The following is a 13249-nucleotide window of genomic DNA, read 5'->3' as shown; positions in this document are numbered from 1 at the left end:
AATTGAGCACATGCGTTTTTTATCTAAATTGTTTGCATTTATGCGGTTTATTCCAACATTTTTTTTATACTTTATTTTTTAAGGAAATCATCAAGAGTCCTCTCGAGTCCCATTCAAAATATTTCATGATTATAACTATACTTTAATATTTCTTTTAATTGTTGTTTGATTCACACATCCAGTGATTGGTGATTTTTTTATTTTTATTTTATTTTTTTATGCGCAACTGCACATGACTTGAGACTGACGTTAGTGCAAAGATTCCCACCAGGTTCTCTTCCACATACAATTAGTAGCAGATGATAGAATAATTGAAGTCATAATAATAAAGATATGTAAATGTATAATAACTGTAGAAATTACATTGGAGGAAAAAAAACTTAGAGAGGAGTACAGTTCCAACTATGGTCAAAAGTACGTAATACGTTCAACTGCTATTTTAATATATTTTCTGTTTACAATATTGGACGAAAGTGTCACAGAGAAAACCAAATCATGTTTAATGAAATAATAAAATGAATATAGATATAGATATGATGACTGCTGACAGTCTCAAATCTGAACATCTTCACCCAAAAATGTCTGACAGAAGGCTGGCCACCCGCCCTCTCTCCCTCCGACACATTCACACTTTTGCATTAAAAAGACATTTTGCATTTTTTCTGCAGTCACTCTTGTGCACACATTCCGTAGCTAAAAAGTTAATTAAATTGAGTTCTAATGTTGTTTGTGGATTTTCTCTGGTCTCGGTCTCGACTCGGACTCAACCCTCTCTGAACTCGGACTCGAATGAGCTGGTCTCGACTACAACACTAATAAAGTATGACAAACTCCACTAAATGTTAAAAGTGCTTGCACTATAAACTGGTATGTTTATGATTATAATAATAATATCATAATAAGTAGCTGTTTGCAACATCACGCAGTAACTAAAATAACTGCCAGTAGCTTACACCGAAAGCTTTGCACATTCATGTAAAAAATTGGCCTTATCTGCTCTTACATTAAGAATAAGGTGGATAGTATAGCAAAATTATAGTTCAAGTAGTAATTTTTTCAACTTTTAGTACACTGTAAAAAAAAAATCAGGTCTCCAATTAAAATTGTTCTAGTGACTGATCACATCTACATTTTTTTAGTTGGCCAAATTGAATTTCTGTGAATTTAATTGCATCAATTCACAGAAATTCAATTTGGCCAACTGAAAAATTTAGATGTGATCAGTCACTAGAACATTTTCAATTGGATACATATTTTTTTTTTCTATACAGTGTAATCATTAGCATATAGATAACTTTAAACTGTAAAAACAGACTAAAAGCCACCCAACTCATTTGTGTTTCCATTTTTTATTTATTTTAACTGGAGTAAGAGAAAGCATTTTACAATTTTAACATATCTAACCTTTAAAGGGTTACTTCAGTGGTTTAGCATATGGCTTTGTATCAGTAGAAACCCGGGAGTATATTCGAGATTCCCACCCATCCCCACAATAATCCCCCTGAGAAGAGAAATTTATGTATTTTTATTTCTGGGGAAAAACCTCAGATGACACAAATATCGTCATTTTGCGCCATTGGAGGATTTTCTTTTGGCCAGAGGCTAAAGACTACAGTCAGTAGATGGAGCTATTTCCACATGTTTTTACCCGTCCATGGGGGGTGGGAGCAAAGTGAGTGTTTCAAATTTTCAAATGAATTCCTATGAAAGTTAAGCTTCCAGAGACATGCAGTGAAAACGCGCCAGACTGAACGCGCTGAACGCGGTCGCACTTACCTCAGCTCTAGTGATGGATGTAATCTGGCTCCTGCAGCGTTTGTGCCGTGACAGTCGCTTGGCTCACTCACATTATATTGAACAGACACATTCAGATTTTAATTGTAGTGTCTGTTCTCTAACTGAACTGATTTTATGAAAATGAACGCCATGGGAAAGTGATCCAGTAATCCAGTAGCGGTGGCTTTGGGAGTGGCCTCGTAGGGCAGCGAAGCAAACGCATTCTGAGAATTGTTGGCTTTCATCCCAATTAGACATAAATTCATTTCCTGTCTTTTCTCAGTCTAGAAGGCACCAAATTTAAAAATAATTTCCCAGTTTAAATACAAAGCTTAATGCTAAATCACCAAAGTAACCCTTTAACAATAGAAAGTGTTTAAGAACAGTGAACAACAGTCATGGCATGGAGAAATTAACAACCTGTGAAGAAGGGAAAAAATATCAGAAAAGAGGAAGTGACCTCTCTCTTTCACTCTGACTCACATCTAGTCACCTCACACATGCTTTTTTGTTATTTCTTCGCTGTCTTTCGCTCTCTTTCCGTCTCTCTTTCCGTCTTTCTCTCTCACGGTTTCTTGGAGCAACTCGCCAGTATCTGAATCTCAGTTGGCCTCTGGCAAACGCAACACACCTGTCAATCATGCAACACAAATACACAAACACACACACACACCTGACTCTACAGAACCGAGTTCTCTGACTGACTGTCTGACCAGCGAGAGGCATTAATGCTTTGTTATGGAGATGCCATGTCTGGCTGTCCCTTCCAGCTTGTCACATCTTGGAGAGAGAGGGAAAAGGGAAAATGGGGGGGGAGTATGGAGACAGTGAGCAAGGAAAACACACACACACACACACACACAACCTTTCCAGGACATGTGGTATGAGTTAACTCTGTATGTGTGTGTGTTTTAGGAGCTGTCTGTCCTCGCGAGACCCCTACTGCATCTGGCTGAGTGCGGGGAACTGTGCCACAGTGGCGCCAGGATTCAAGTGAGTTAAAGCTACATCACGCGACCCTTCTATTAGTCCTTCCACAGTAAACACTTTTACGGTTCATTAGAATATAAGAGCCTACACAGCTACTGAATTCTCTGCACAAGCTTTCTGTGCAATCGACAATTCTGTTTCTATAGTGTGCATCACTGTTAAAGGTCTCTTAGGGCTTATGTTACTTTAAACATCCTTAAAGCATCTGGTAAAAATCAGATGGCCGTAAAATGTCTTCAAAATTTATAACCAAGTGCGGTTGCAGATTTATTTTTTTCTAGACCATCTATACTATGACCAGAATGACTTCATAGATGACATTTAAAAGTAGTTTTACAGTAAATGAATATAGCATTGTAGGTAACACTTTATAATAAAGTGTAGATTTGTGTACATTATTTAATGCATTAAGGTAAACAATGCTTTTACGGCGCTCATCTCCGTTAATGTATATTTTTTACATATACATTTTGATCATTGCAAGTGTATAAATTAACATCTCTCAATATACACTAACATTCCAAAATGTTGAGTTTATGCCTTTATCTGCTGTTGACGAATTGAACCTTGTTGTAAAGTGTTACTCTATCACTTTTAGCAATGTTTGGAGTGATTTACTTTATCAATCGAGTTAAAAGCTAGTAGCCTTGTGGGCAGTGTGATTTAGTACAGTTGTGCTTCAGGTGACCTGAATTTGTCCCAGCTTGTGGTCCTTTCCTGATTTAGTCCCCCTCTCTCTTCTACTTTGCTTCCTGTCAATTCTCTACATTGTCCTGTCCCAATAAAGGCAAAAGCTTTAAAATAAATCTTTAACATTTCTCATAGCCGTTTTACAGTAAATCTGTTTGCGATGGCGTCACTGTTATGCTCATTTTCCTGGTCTGCTGTACATTTAATCTAGTGTTTCATGTGCAGATATTAATCTCCAGATAAATTAATGTAAAAGATAAACACACTTGTTTATGAGACGTAAAAACTATTGTAATTGGACATTAACATTTACAAATATTTGTGTAAGTAATGTCCACAAGTAAATACCACAAACAACTTATTACTTATTTTTATTACGGTTTTGAAGAGCGCTTAGCTTTTGATAATTTAGGACAGTAGAGATTAGACAAGAAACTGGACAGACAGAGGCAATATGACGTATGTGTTCCCTACTCTTTAATTTCATGAGTGTATGTACTTACCACTGTGCAACAGCTCTGATGAATGAGTGCAAATCTCTGTGAATATATTACAGACATTAACAGCAATGTTAAGATTTTACATTATGCATTTGGCAGGCACTTGAATCAAAAGTGACTTACGTTGCACTCACGGTATAATTTTTAGCAGAATCAAGATATAATTTTTTTAGCAGAATCAAACCAATGATTCTGGTGTTGCTGGCACCATGCTGTACCATTTGAGCTAAGGATAAGGAATACTAATTTATGTATTTTATTTATCGGTTGCAAAGATCTCTGGCTGAAATGGCATGTTGACATTCCCACCATTTTATTAAATATCAGCTTGTGTCACGACTTTATCTACAGTAATACAGCCTCTCCAACTGTCGAGCAGAAGTGTGTGCGTGTGTGCGTGTGTGCGTGTGTGCGTGTGTGCGTGTGTGCGTGTGTGTGTGTGTGTGTGTGTGTGTGTGTGTGTGTGTGTGTGTGTGTGTGTGTGTGTGTGTGTGTGTGTGTGTGTGTGTGTGTGTGTGTGTGTGTGTGTGTGTGTGTGTGTCTGTGTGTGTGTGTGTGTGTGTGTGTGTGTGTGTGTGTGTGTGTGTGTGTGTGTGTGTGTGTGTGTGTGTTTATGTTTTTGTGTGTTTTTCTATCCCGGTGGGGACTTAAACTTGAATGCACACTGACTCATGTGGACTTATGTCACCTTGGGGGCCTAAATTGGAGGTCCCTTGATGAAGCAAGCTTATAAATCATGCAGAATTATTATTTTTTTATGTAAAAATGCAGAAAGCTTTCTGTGATGGTTAGGTTTAGGGGTAGAGTTAATGTAAAGGGATAGAACATACAGTTTGTACAATTATAAAAAACATTTACGTCTATGGAGAGTCCCCGCAAAGATAGTAAACCAGACGTGTGTGTGCAGACCGAAAGATTGAATTTGTTATTGTTAATGTTTTGCTGAGTGGTCGCTGCGGTTGTTATAAGTTGTGGAAAGCAACAGCGGCAATATTCTTCCCAGCACGCTCTGTTCCCCTGCTCCTGAGTCACATCCACTGACGTATAGCTGCAATTTTGGTTTATTAAAAGAAGTTAGAACCTCGAAATGAAAATGTTACTGAGAGATCTTATTCTTAACATGCTGTTGCAGGTTAGTGTATTTATCTACACACACACACACACACACACACACACACACACACACACACACATGCACACTCATAAACTGAAGTTATTTTATTCAGCTGAATATATTTTAATTTAACATTCACTTTCTCTGTAACCTAGTTTTTAATTATATTTTCTGGCCATAGACTTGTTTATTGGTTCATAATGTGCCTTAATGTGTCCTAATGCGAGTATTGATCTCTATAAACAGAAATGGGGGATCATTTCGTCTCGAACTCATAAACATTGTTACGTACCAAGCAGATTTCCAGACCACTGCCTACAAAATGGACAGAACTTTTGAGATTATAAATATCAGTGTCCCAACAGAGCTTTGGTTTTAATCCAGCATTCAATTATATGCTCCCATAGCCAAACTTATGTCAGGGTCATACATCATCTGCTGTCAGATGCCAAAGTCTTCTGTATTCACAGAAAAACTTGGCTAGAATCTAGAATTTTGTTTTTTGTTATAGAAACCAAAGCAGCAGCACTGAAAATATGAAACTGATGTAGATTGAATAACAGTGTTATAAAATGTGTCAGTAATATCATAAAATAAAATAAATCAGACCAAATAGTAGAATTGAATTACACAATAAACAATTGAAATGAACTACCACTACCAATCAAAAGTTTATTTGGCTTTTTGTTTTTGTTTTTCTTGAAGAAAAAAGATTATTATGCAAGAATTCATTCAATTGATCAAAAGTTACAATAAGGACATTTTAAAATAATTACAAAATATATCTAGACTGTAAAAAATTATATAGTAAAAAAAGTAACCTGGTTGCCTTAAAATTTTAAATTCATTGAAATTAAAATTTTGAGTTGATACAATGAACATTTTTTGAGATTTGACAACCTTTATTTAAATATAAAATACATATAAAAAATATAAAAAATATTTGTAACCATATTGGGTAATTGTGTGTGTTTTGTTTCTGATGACGCATGTGAAACATGCCAAATAGTGCTATTTTCATGATTTATCAAATTTCTTATGTGGTTCAGATTCAATAATATTTTGAGTTTCTATTTATCAAACAAATTTTCTTCATTGTATCAACTCAAATTTTTAATTTCAATAAACTCAAAATGTTAAGGCAACCAGGTTACTTACTTTTTTAAGTTAAACCAACAAAAAACAACAAAAAATGTTTACAGTGTATTTCAAATAAATGCTGTCCATATAAACTGCCTATTCAGTAAATAAAAAATAAACATTAAGTAACTGTTTTCAACACTGATAATAAGAATAAATATTCCTTAAGCACCAAATTAGCATATTAGAAGGATTTCTCAAGTATCATGTGACACACTTACTGACAGTGACTGGTCTCTTTACATGTTAGTCACATGACCCTTTTCCAATAGGCTTTTGCACTGAACGAGCTTCAAAAAGACTTTATGCTGACCCTAAATTTGGCAACGTGAGACTTGTAAGAAGCAGAACAAGAAATAAGACTTGAGAAACTAGCTCCAGAGCGAACTATTCGTTTAAATGCTAATAAATGAAATCTAATGAAATTCTGCTGGACTGAGAGGGTGAAATGTAAAAAAAGAGGGCAATAGATGTACCAAGGTAATACTTTGGCTTTCTCTGTTTTAAAATAGCTCTGCAGCTTGTTTTTTTTATTTTTTTTTTTATTATTTTTTTTTTTTTTTGCTATGTACTGCGGGTAGGAGAATATGAAGAAAAATATGATTTTATTATCTTGTGGGAAATTTTCTCTTTGTGTTCTCCTTTTCCCTGTTCGCTCTCTCCCAGGGGCAATTTAATCTCCATATGATGAGACTGCATGTTTGTGCTAATGTGTGTGTGTGTGCCAAGTGTGTTGGCCAATTCAGGTATAATGAAAAGCATGCATCTCAGAGGCATATTGATGTTCAGATATTATGCACCTGCGAGATCCCAATTTACCACTTTATGCAGGAATTTTTTTTTATCTTGTCCTTCCATTTATCCTTCAATATGAGATGAAGTCATCTCCGCTCTCTCTCTTTCCCTCTCCTTCCCTCTCGTTCTGTCACTCTCTCCCCTCTCAGGTTAATGGAAATAAGGACTTTAAATCATGTCAGGTAGATAGGGCTGATTCACAGATAGATTGAATATGCAGGGCATGGCGAGGCAGGAGAATGGCAGGTGCCTCGGCAGGGACTGAAATGGGGTGCCAGCATTAGATGATATGTTGTTTGTATGCTAGTATGTTTTTTTCTCTCTGACGCTTTTTTATAGGGTCATGACATGCTTTATGTTATTGGGGTTCACTTATAATCTTAATTAAAAAAAAAATTACAAAGCAAATTATATATATATATATATATATATATATATATATATATATATATATATATATATATATATATATATATATATATATATATATCCTTGTGTTTGTTTGTTTGATAAAGACGTTTACGAGCCTTGTGATCCAGAAAATCATTCCGGTTGCTGCTTATTTCTCACTCTCTTCACTCTCGTGAACTGAACTGACAGGGGAGCTGAAGCTCATTAAATATGCTAATCTTATCCAATCCTAGCCTTGGGCGTTTACTTCCAAGTCTCCAGTGCTGCTCGCCCATTAAAACCCAGCGTTTTGGAGAGAGCCTCAAACCCAGTGTAGAAAATAGCCTATTACTTATTTGTTATTATGTTTTTGAATGTAAAAACCACAGGAACATCATTAGTTGACCTCAGACAACAGTATTAAAAAAATAAAAAAGCCAGTTCATGACACCTTTAAGACACTGTTATGACTGGCTAACGCCATTGCATAGAAAAAAGTATCAACACCTACAGTGGGGCAAAAAAAGTTTAGTCAGCCACCAATTTTGCAAGTTATCCCACTTAAAAAGTGAGTGAGGACTGTAATTTTCATCATTAGTACACTTTGACTATGAGAAGAAAAAAAAATCTGTTTTTAGAATTTATTTGCACATTTTTAAGTGGGAGAACTTCCACAATTGGTGGCTGACTAAATACTTTTTTGCCCCACTGTAATTGAACATAAGTATGTATTTTGAAAACATTATCCATATAAAACCATAATTTACCGACAAAGCATTCTAAAATAATTTTCTTACGGTTTGTGATGCAGTTGCCATAAGATCAGTTGCCTGCTTCATCTTCAAATTTCAAAAACTTCAAATTTCTTTCCGAACTTTCCATTCCACTCTGCCTACGCTGCGCTCTGAACAAACATAACATCCTCTATTGTCGCAATATGGCATGTCATTAAAATAAAAAATAAAAAATCATCCTCTCGTTTCCAACCCTGGGATTCATCCGAAGTCTGCACAGAGATGCAAACCAATGTTCTTTCAAAGCGAACGTTCTTTCACTCATTAATTTTTGCTATTGTCGACAGACTTAAGTGCATGGAGTATGTCAGAAACTGAACACACATTTCTACACTGTATGCAGCGTAGACGGCGTCATATATTATTAAAACGGGTCCTAGTTGCTTTTGACGTGGCGGTCAAATCAAGTGTAGGCAAATGTCTGCCATTAAGCACCACCTGAATGCCAGAGGTGCGATGTCGTTGATATTCGCTAACTATTCTCTGATATCTAGCTCTGAAGGCAGTCATATGCAAATGTATTTTGCCCGTTTGACGTTGCAATATTAAAACGAGTCGTTTTTCAGCTTGATTTAAGTACAGGGAGTGCAGAATTATTAGGCAAGTTGTATTTTTGAGGATTAATTTTATTATTGAACAACAACCATGTTCTCAATAAACACAAAAAACTCATTAATATCAAAGCTGGATATTTTTGGAAGTTTTAGTTTTTAGTTTTAGCTATTTTAGGGGGATATCTGTGTGTGCGGGTGACTATTACTGTGCATAATTATTAGGCAACTTAACAAAAAACAAATTTATACCCATTTCAATTATTTATTTTTACCAGTGAAACCAATATAACATCTCAACATTCACAAATATACATTTCTGACATTCAAAAACCAAACAAAAACAAATCAGTGACCAATATAGCCACCTTTCTTTGCAAGGACACTCAAAAGCCTGCCATCCATGGATTCTGTCAATGTTTTGATCTGTTCACCATCAACATTGCGTGCAGCAGCAACCACAGCCTCCCAGACACTGTTCAGAGAGGTGTACTGTTTTCCCTCACATTTGATGATGGACCACAGGTTCTCAATGGGGTTCAGATCAGGTGAACAAGGAGGCCATATCATTAGATTTTCTTCTTTTATACCCTTTCTTGCCAGCCACGCTGTGGAGTACTTGGACGCGTGTGATGGAGCATTGTCCTGCATGAAAATCATGTTTTTCTTGAAGGATACAGACTTCTTCCTGTACCACTGCTTGAAGAAGGTGTCTTCCAGAAACTGGCAGTAGGACTGGGAGTTGAGCTTGACTCCATCCTCAACTTGAAAAGGCCCCACAAGCTCATCTTTGATGATACCAGCCCAAACCAGTACTCCACCTCCACCTTGCTGGCGTCTGAGTCACACTGGAGCTCTCTGCCCTTTACCAATCCAGCCACGGGCCCATCCATCTGGCCCATCAAGACTCACTCTCATTTCATCAGTCCAAAAAACCTTAGAAAAATCAGTCTTGAGATATTTCTTGGCCCAGTCTTGACGTTTCAGCTTGTGTCTTGTTCAGTGGTGGTCGACTTTCTGCCTTTCTTACTTTGGCCATGTCTCTGAGTATTGCACACCTTGTGCTTTTGGGCACTCCAGTGATGTTGCAGCTCTGAAATATGGCCAAACTGGTGGCAAGTGGCATCTTGGCAGCTGCACGCTTGACTTTTCTCAGTTCACGGGCAGTTATTTTGCGCCTTGGTTTTCCCACACGCTTCTTGCGACCCTGTTGACTATTTTGAATGAAACGCCTGATTGTTTGATGATCGCGCTTCAGAAGCTTGGCTATTTTAAGACTGCTGCATCCATCTGCAATATATCTCAGTATTTTTGACTTTTCTGAGCCTGTCAAGTCCTTCTTTTGACCCATTTTGCCAAAGGAAAGGAAGTTGCCTAATAATTATGCATACCTGATATAGGGTGTTGATGTCATTAGACCACACCCCTTCTCATTACAGAGATGCACATCACCTAATATGCTTAATTGGTAGTAGGCTTTCCAGCCTATACAGCTTGGAGTAAGACAACATGCATAACGAGGATGATGCGGTCAAAATACTCATTTGCCTAATAATTCTGCACTCCCTGTAAATGTTTTGTTTATAATGAGCAGGATGTTTTAAGCTGTGAAACTTGCAGGATGTTTTAAAGGTACAAAAACCTCTTATATGTCAAAAAATCAAGGCAAATTTGATGTCATGACTCCTTTAAAAAGTCACCATTGTACACTTTGCTCCCATAAATATGTATATGTAGACGCCTCATTAGCGACTGTACCGCTATATGCCACAAAGAACATTCAACTTTTTTTTTTTACGCGGGTGATGCTTGACAGCATCTGAAGTGTTGACGCGTGTGTTGGCCGTTCTAAAATGCCGTCGCGTCAACATGATTGGAGTGTTGAAATTAGGAATCTATGTATACATATCTATGTTTGCGCCACCCTTTGGTTAGATAGATTCCACTCAGATAGCTCAAATATACTTAAAATCAAGTTAGACAAAATATTTCATTGAATTAAATCATTTGCATGACCATGACCCCCCAAATATGATGATTCAATTCAGTGTAAATGTTTACAATTTGAACATTTAAGAATTGTATCATTACAGCTACTAAAGTAAAAGAAAAAAGAAAAAAAATCAGATTTTTCTGCAGACCCCCTAATACTTCTTATTGTGGGCCTCTCCACAATAGCACCCAATTGATTTCGCCAGGCAAATAGCAATTTTTGTGAAGCTGTAGTAAACCTAATTTACATTAAAATCAAGGCATCTGTGCTCTGAAATGAATGATTATAATTATGAACTAATAATTAGGTCAGTGCATTTAGCACCTGAACTTGATTGCAGGGTGCATAATGAATAAGAAGCACATTCTTGCGCTGAAATACTGCACACAAGTGTTCTTGAAAACAAGTGACATGGAGTGATTTTGGACTCTCAGATACTGCATTTTTGTATTTCATTAAACTACGGCCCCACCGATCTGATCACATCTCCATGGTAACACGGTAGAGGAAGCAAAAAACGACAGAACGCGTTGCGCGTCTGCGTGCGAGATGTCACTCAGGTGCTCGGCAATGAGCTGCAATGACACGCTCGGTTCTGTGATGCCAGGAGCAGTGGAACATTGCAGTCGCTCAGAGCAACGTGTCACCGTGGTTACACTGTTAGGCTGCATGAGTCAGCAACGTCCCTCTCAGTAAACATATTCTATTCAAATTTGACTTAATATGCTGTTTTACCCAAACACTCATTTCCTTCACATAAAGGTTCTTAAAGCTGAAGGCACTCGTGTGATTGTGACTGGCCTTAGCTTGTTCTGCTAATTTGACATGTGAACACGTTAATCACATATGCGTGCGTTAAATTCATTCAGCGTTTGTTTAGTCACTTGTAAATAACATTGGGGCTTGATATTTGTGGAAATGATTTGAAATGACATGTGAAACTACATCATGTGCAAGGGTCTAAATTTCTCCTCTTTTTTTTACCAGCACTGAAGCCTTTTATTTATTTATTTATTTATTTATTTATTTATTTATTTATTTATTTATTTATTTATTTATTTAAAAATATATATTTTTGCATTATAGCAATAGGATTATTGCATTATCATTCATTAAATATTCATTGTTACATCTGCAGCCTGATAATGTTGAGGATGAGTCAGAAAATCATGTCTGTCACAAAAACAGAGACATATTGCGATGGCGTTCCTTTTTCATTTTTAAGGTCAGAAATATTTTATGTAAATGGTGTTCTGTAGGAGTAAAAATGAACCTAGATAAACTTCTACTGGGGGAAAAAATTGTCAGAAGTCATAAGATATTTTCTGTAGATTTGATTTGAATTATCCACTTTATCAGCAAGTTTCAGACGTGCAGTGTGGTTTAAACTGAATATTATGTTACAGTTCCTATAAATTTGATTTATTCTCATTTGGTGCTTAATTTTTGTCTGGCTATCACCAGACCATGCTTAATTTTATATTGAACATTGGTCTGGGGAGTCTGCTCTGTGTTTTCTACTGCACAAGAGGCGTGATAAACGAGCATAATTCAATTGACTCTGTATGCAATTGGCTAGCCCTTCACCCAATCAGACCACAAGAGGCGTAAACAACGGACATCTATCCATTGCTTCTCTATCCGTTGTCATTTGAAACCCACCAATAGCGCGCCAGGTGGATAAGCCAGTCTGTGATTGGTTCCCGCAATAGTAACAGAAGCAGTAGAAATGAGTGTACAGGTTTCTAGACTGAGCTGCAGGGCGAAATCAAATCATCTAGCTTAATTTAGAAATCTTGTGCAAGTATATGTATACAAACTAATACATTTGCATTTGTTGTCCATGAAAACATGGCTGTCAGTCCTGGTATAGAGGAAGTGTACTTGTATGGCAGACACTCAATCCTCAATCATATTGTAACATGTTATTTCCCTTTACAGTTGCTCAGAGAGGCAACAACAGACTGCTGACAGCACAACTAATTAGAAGGATCATTCAGGGAGAGTCTCACAAAAGAATGATTGTCACTCCCTTGTCCTCTTTCTCCTCCTTTCTCCTGCTCACTCTCTTCTCCCCTCTCTGTTCTGTCGTTCTTCCTCTCTGTCTCTGTCACAGGTCTGGATTTGAACAGTATGTGGAGAGTGGATATCCTCAGTACCCAGACAGCTGTCATGGTGAGTTCCAGACAGTCCGAGCTGACTTGCTCCCAAAGATCATAACTCATTCACAGTATTATTACATCCCTACACATTCCTGCTACAACTCCACTATTGTTCTGAAGACTTGCAGAACTCTAGAAACCTTCTGAAGAACCTCATGGAACATGTTAAGAACATGTCTAGTTCATGTTCCTCTCCAACAAGGATAGAGATGAGAACGTCTTGAAACTTCTTTGAACTGTGCAAGATTTTTTATATTTTGAACCCATTATTTATTTTTTATACTTTGAACCCATGATATATTTTTTATATTTTGACCCATGATATATACTATTGAACCCATTAATTTACTATAA

At 36.9% G+C, this 13249-nt stretch overlaps 1 protein-coding gene across 4 annotated transcripts in view; it reads left to right on the top strand.

The window, feature by feature from the left end:
• The window catches only part of sema6cb (semaphorin 6Cb), a 163434-nt gene that overhangs the window by 127528 nt on the left and 22657 nt on the right, over nucleotides 1-13249 (top strand). For all 4 annotated transcript variants that reach the window (XM_067448500.1, XM_067448498.1, XM_067448501.1 and 1 more), the window contains 2 exons: nucleotides 2692-2769; nucleotides 12850-12908. In XM_067448500.1, the coding sequence (XP_067304601.1) occupies nucleotides 2692-2769; nucleotides 12850-12908 (137 nt within the window). The remainder of the gene's footprint in view (nucleotides 1-2691; nucleotides 2770-12849; nucleotides 12909-13249) is intronic.

The sequence above is a fragment of the Pseudorasbora parva genome, chromosome 7 (assembly GCF_024679245.1).
Source record: "Pseudorasbora parva isolate DD20220531a chromosome 7, ASM2467924v1, whole genome shotgun sequence".
Lineage (NCBI taxonomy): Eukaryota > Metazoa > Chordata > Actinopteri > Cypriniformes > Gobionidae > Pseudorasbora > Pseudorasbora parva.
This window is presented reverse-complemented; position numbering and strand designations above follow the sequence as displayed.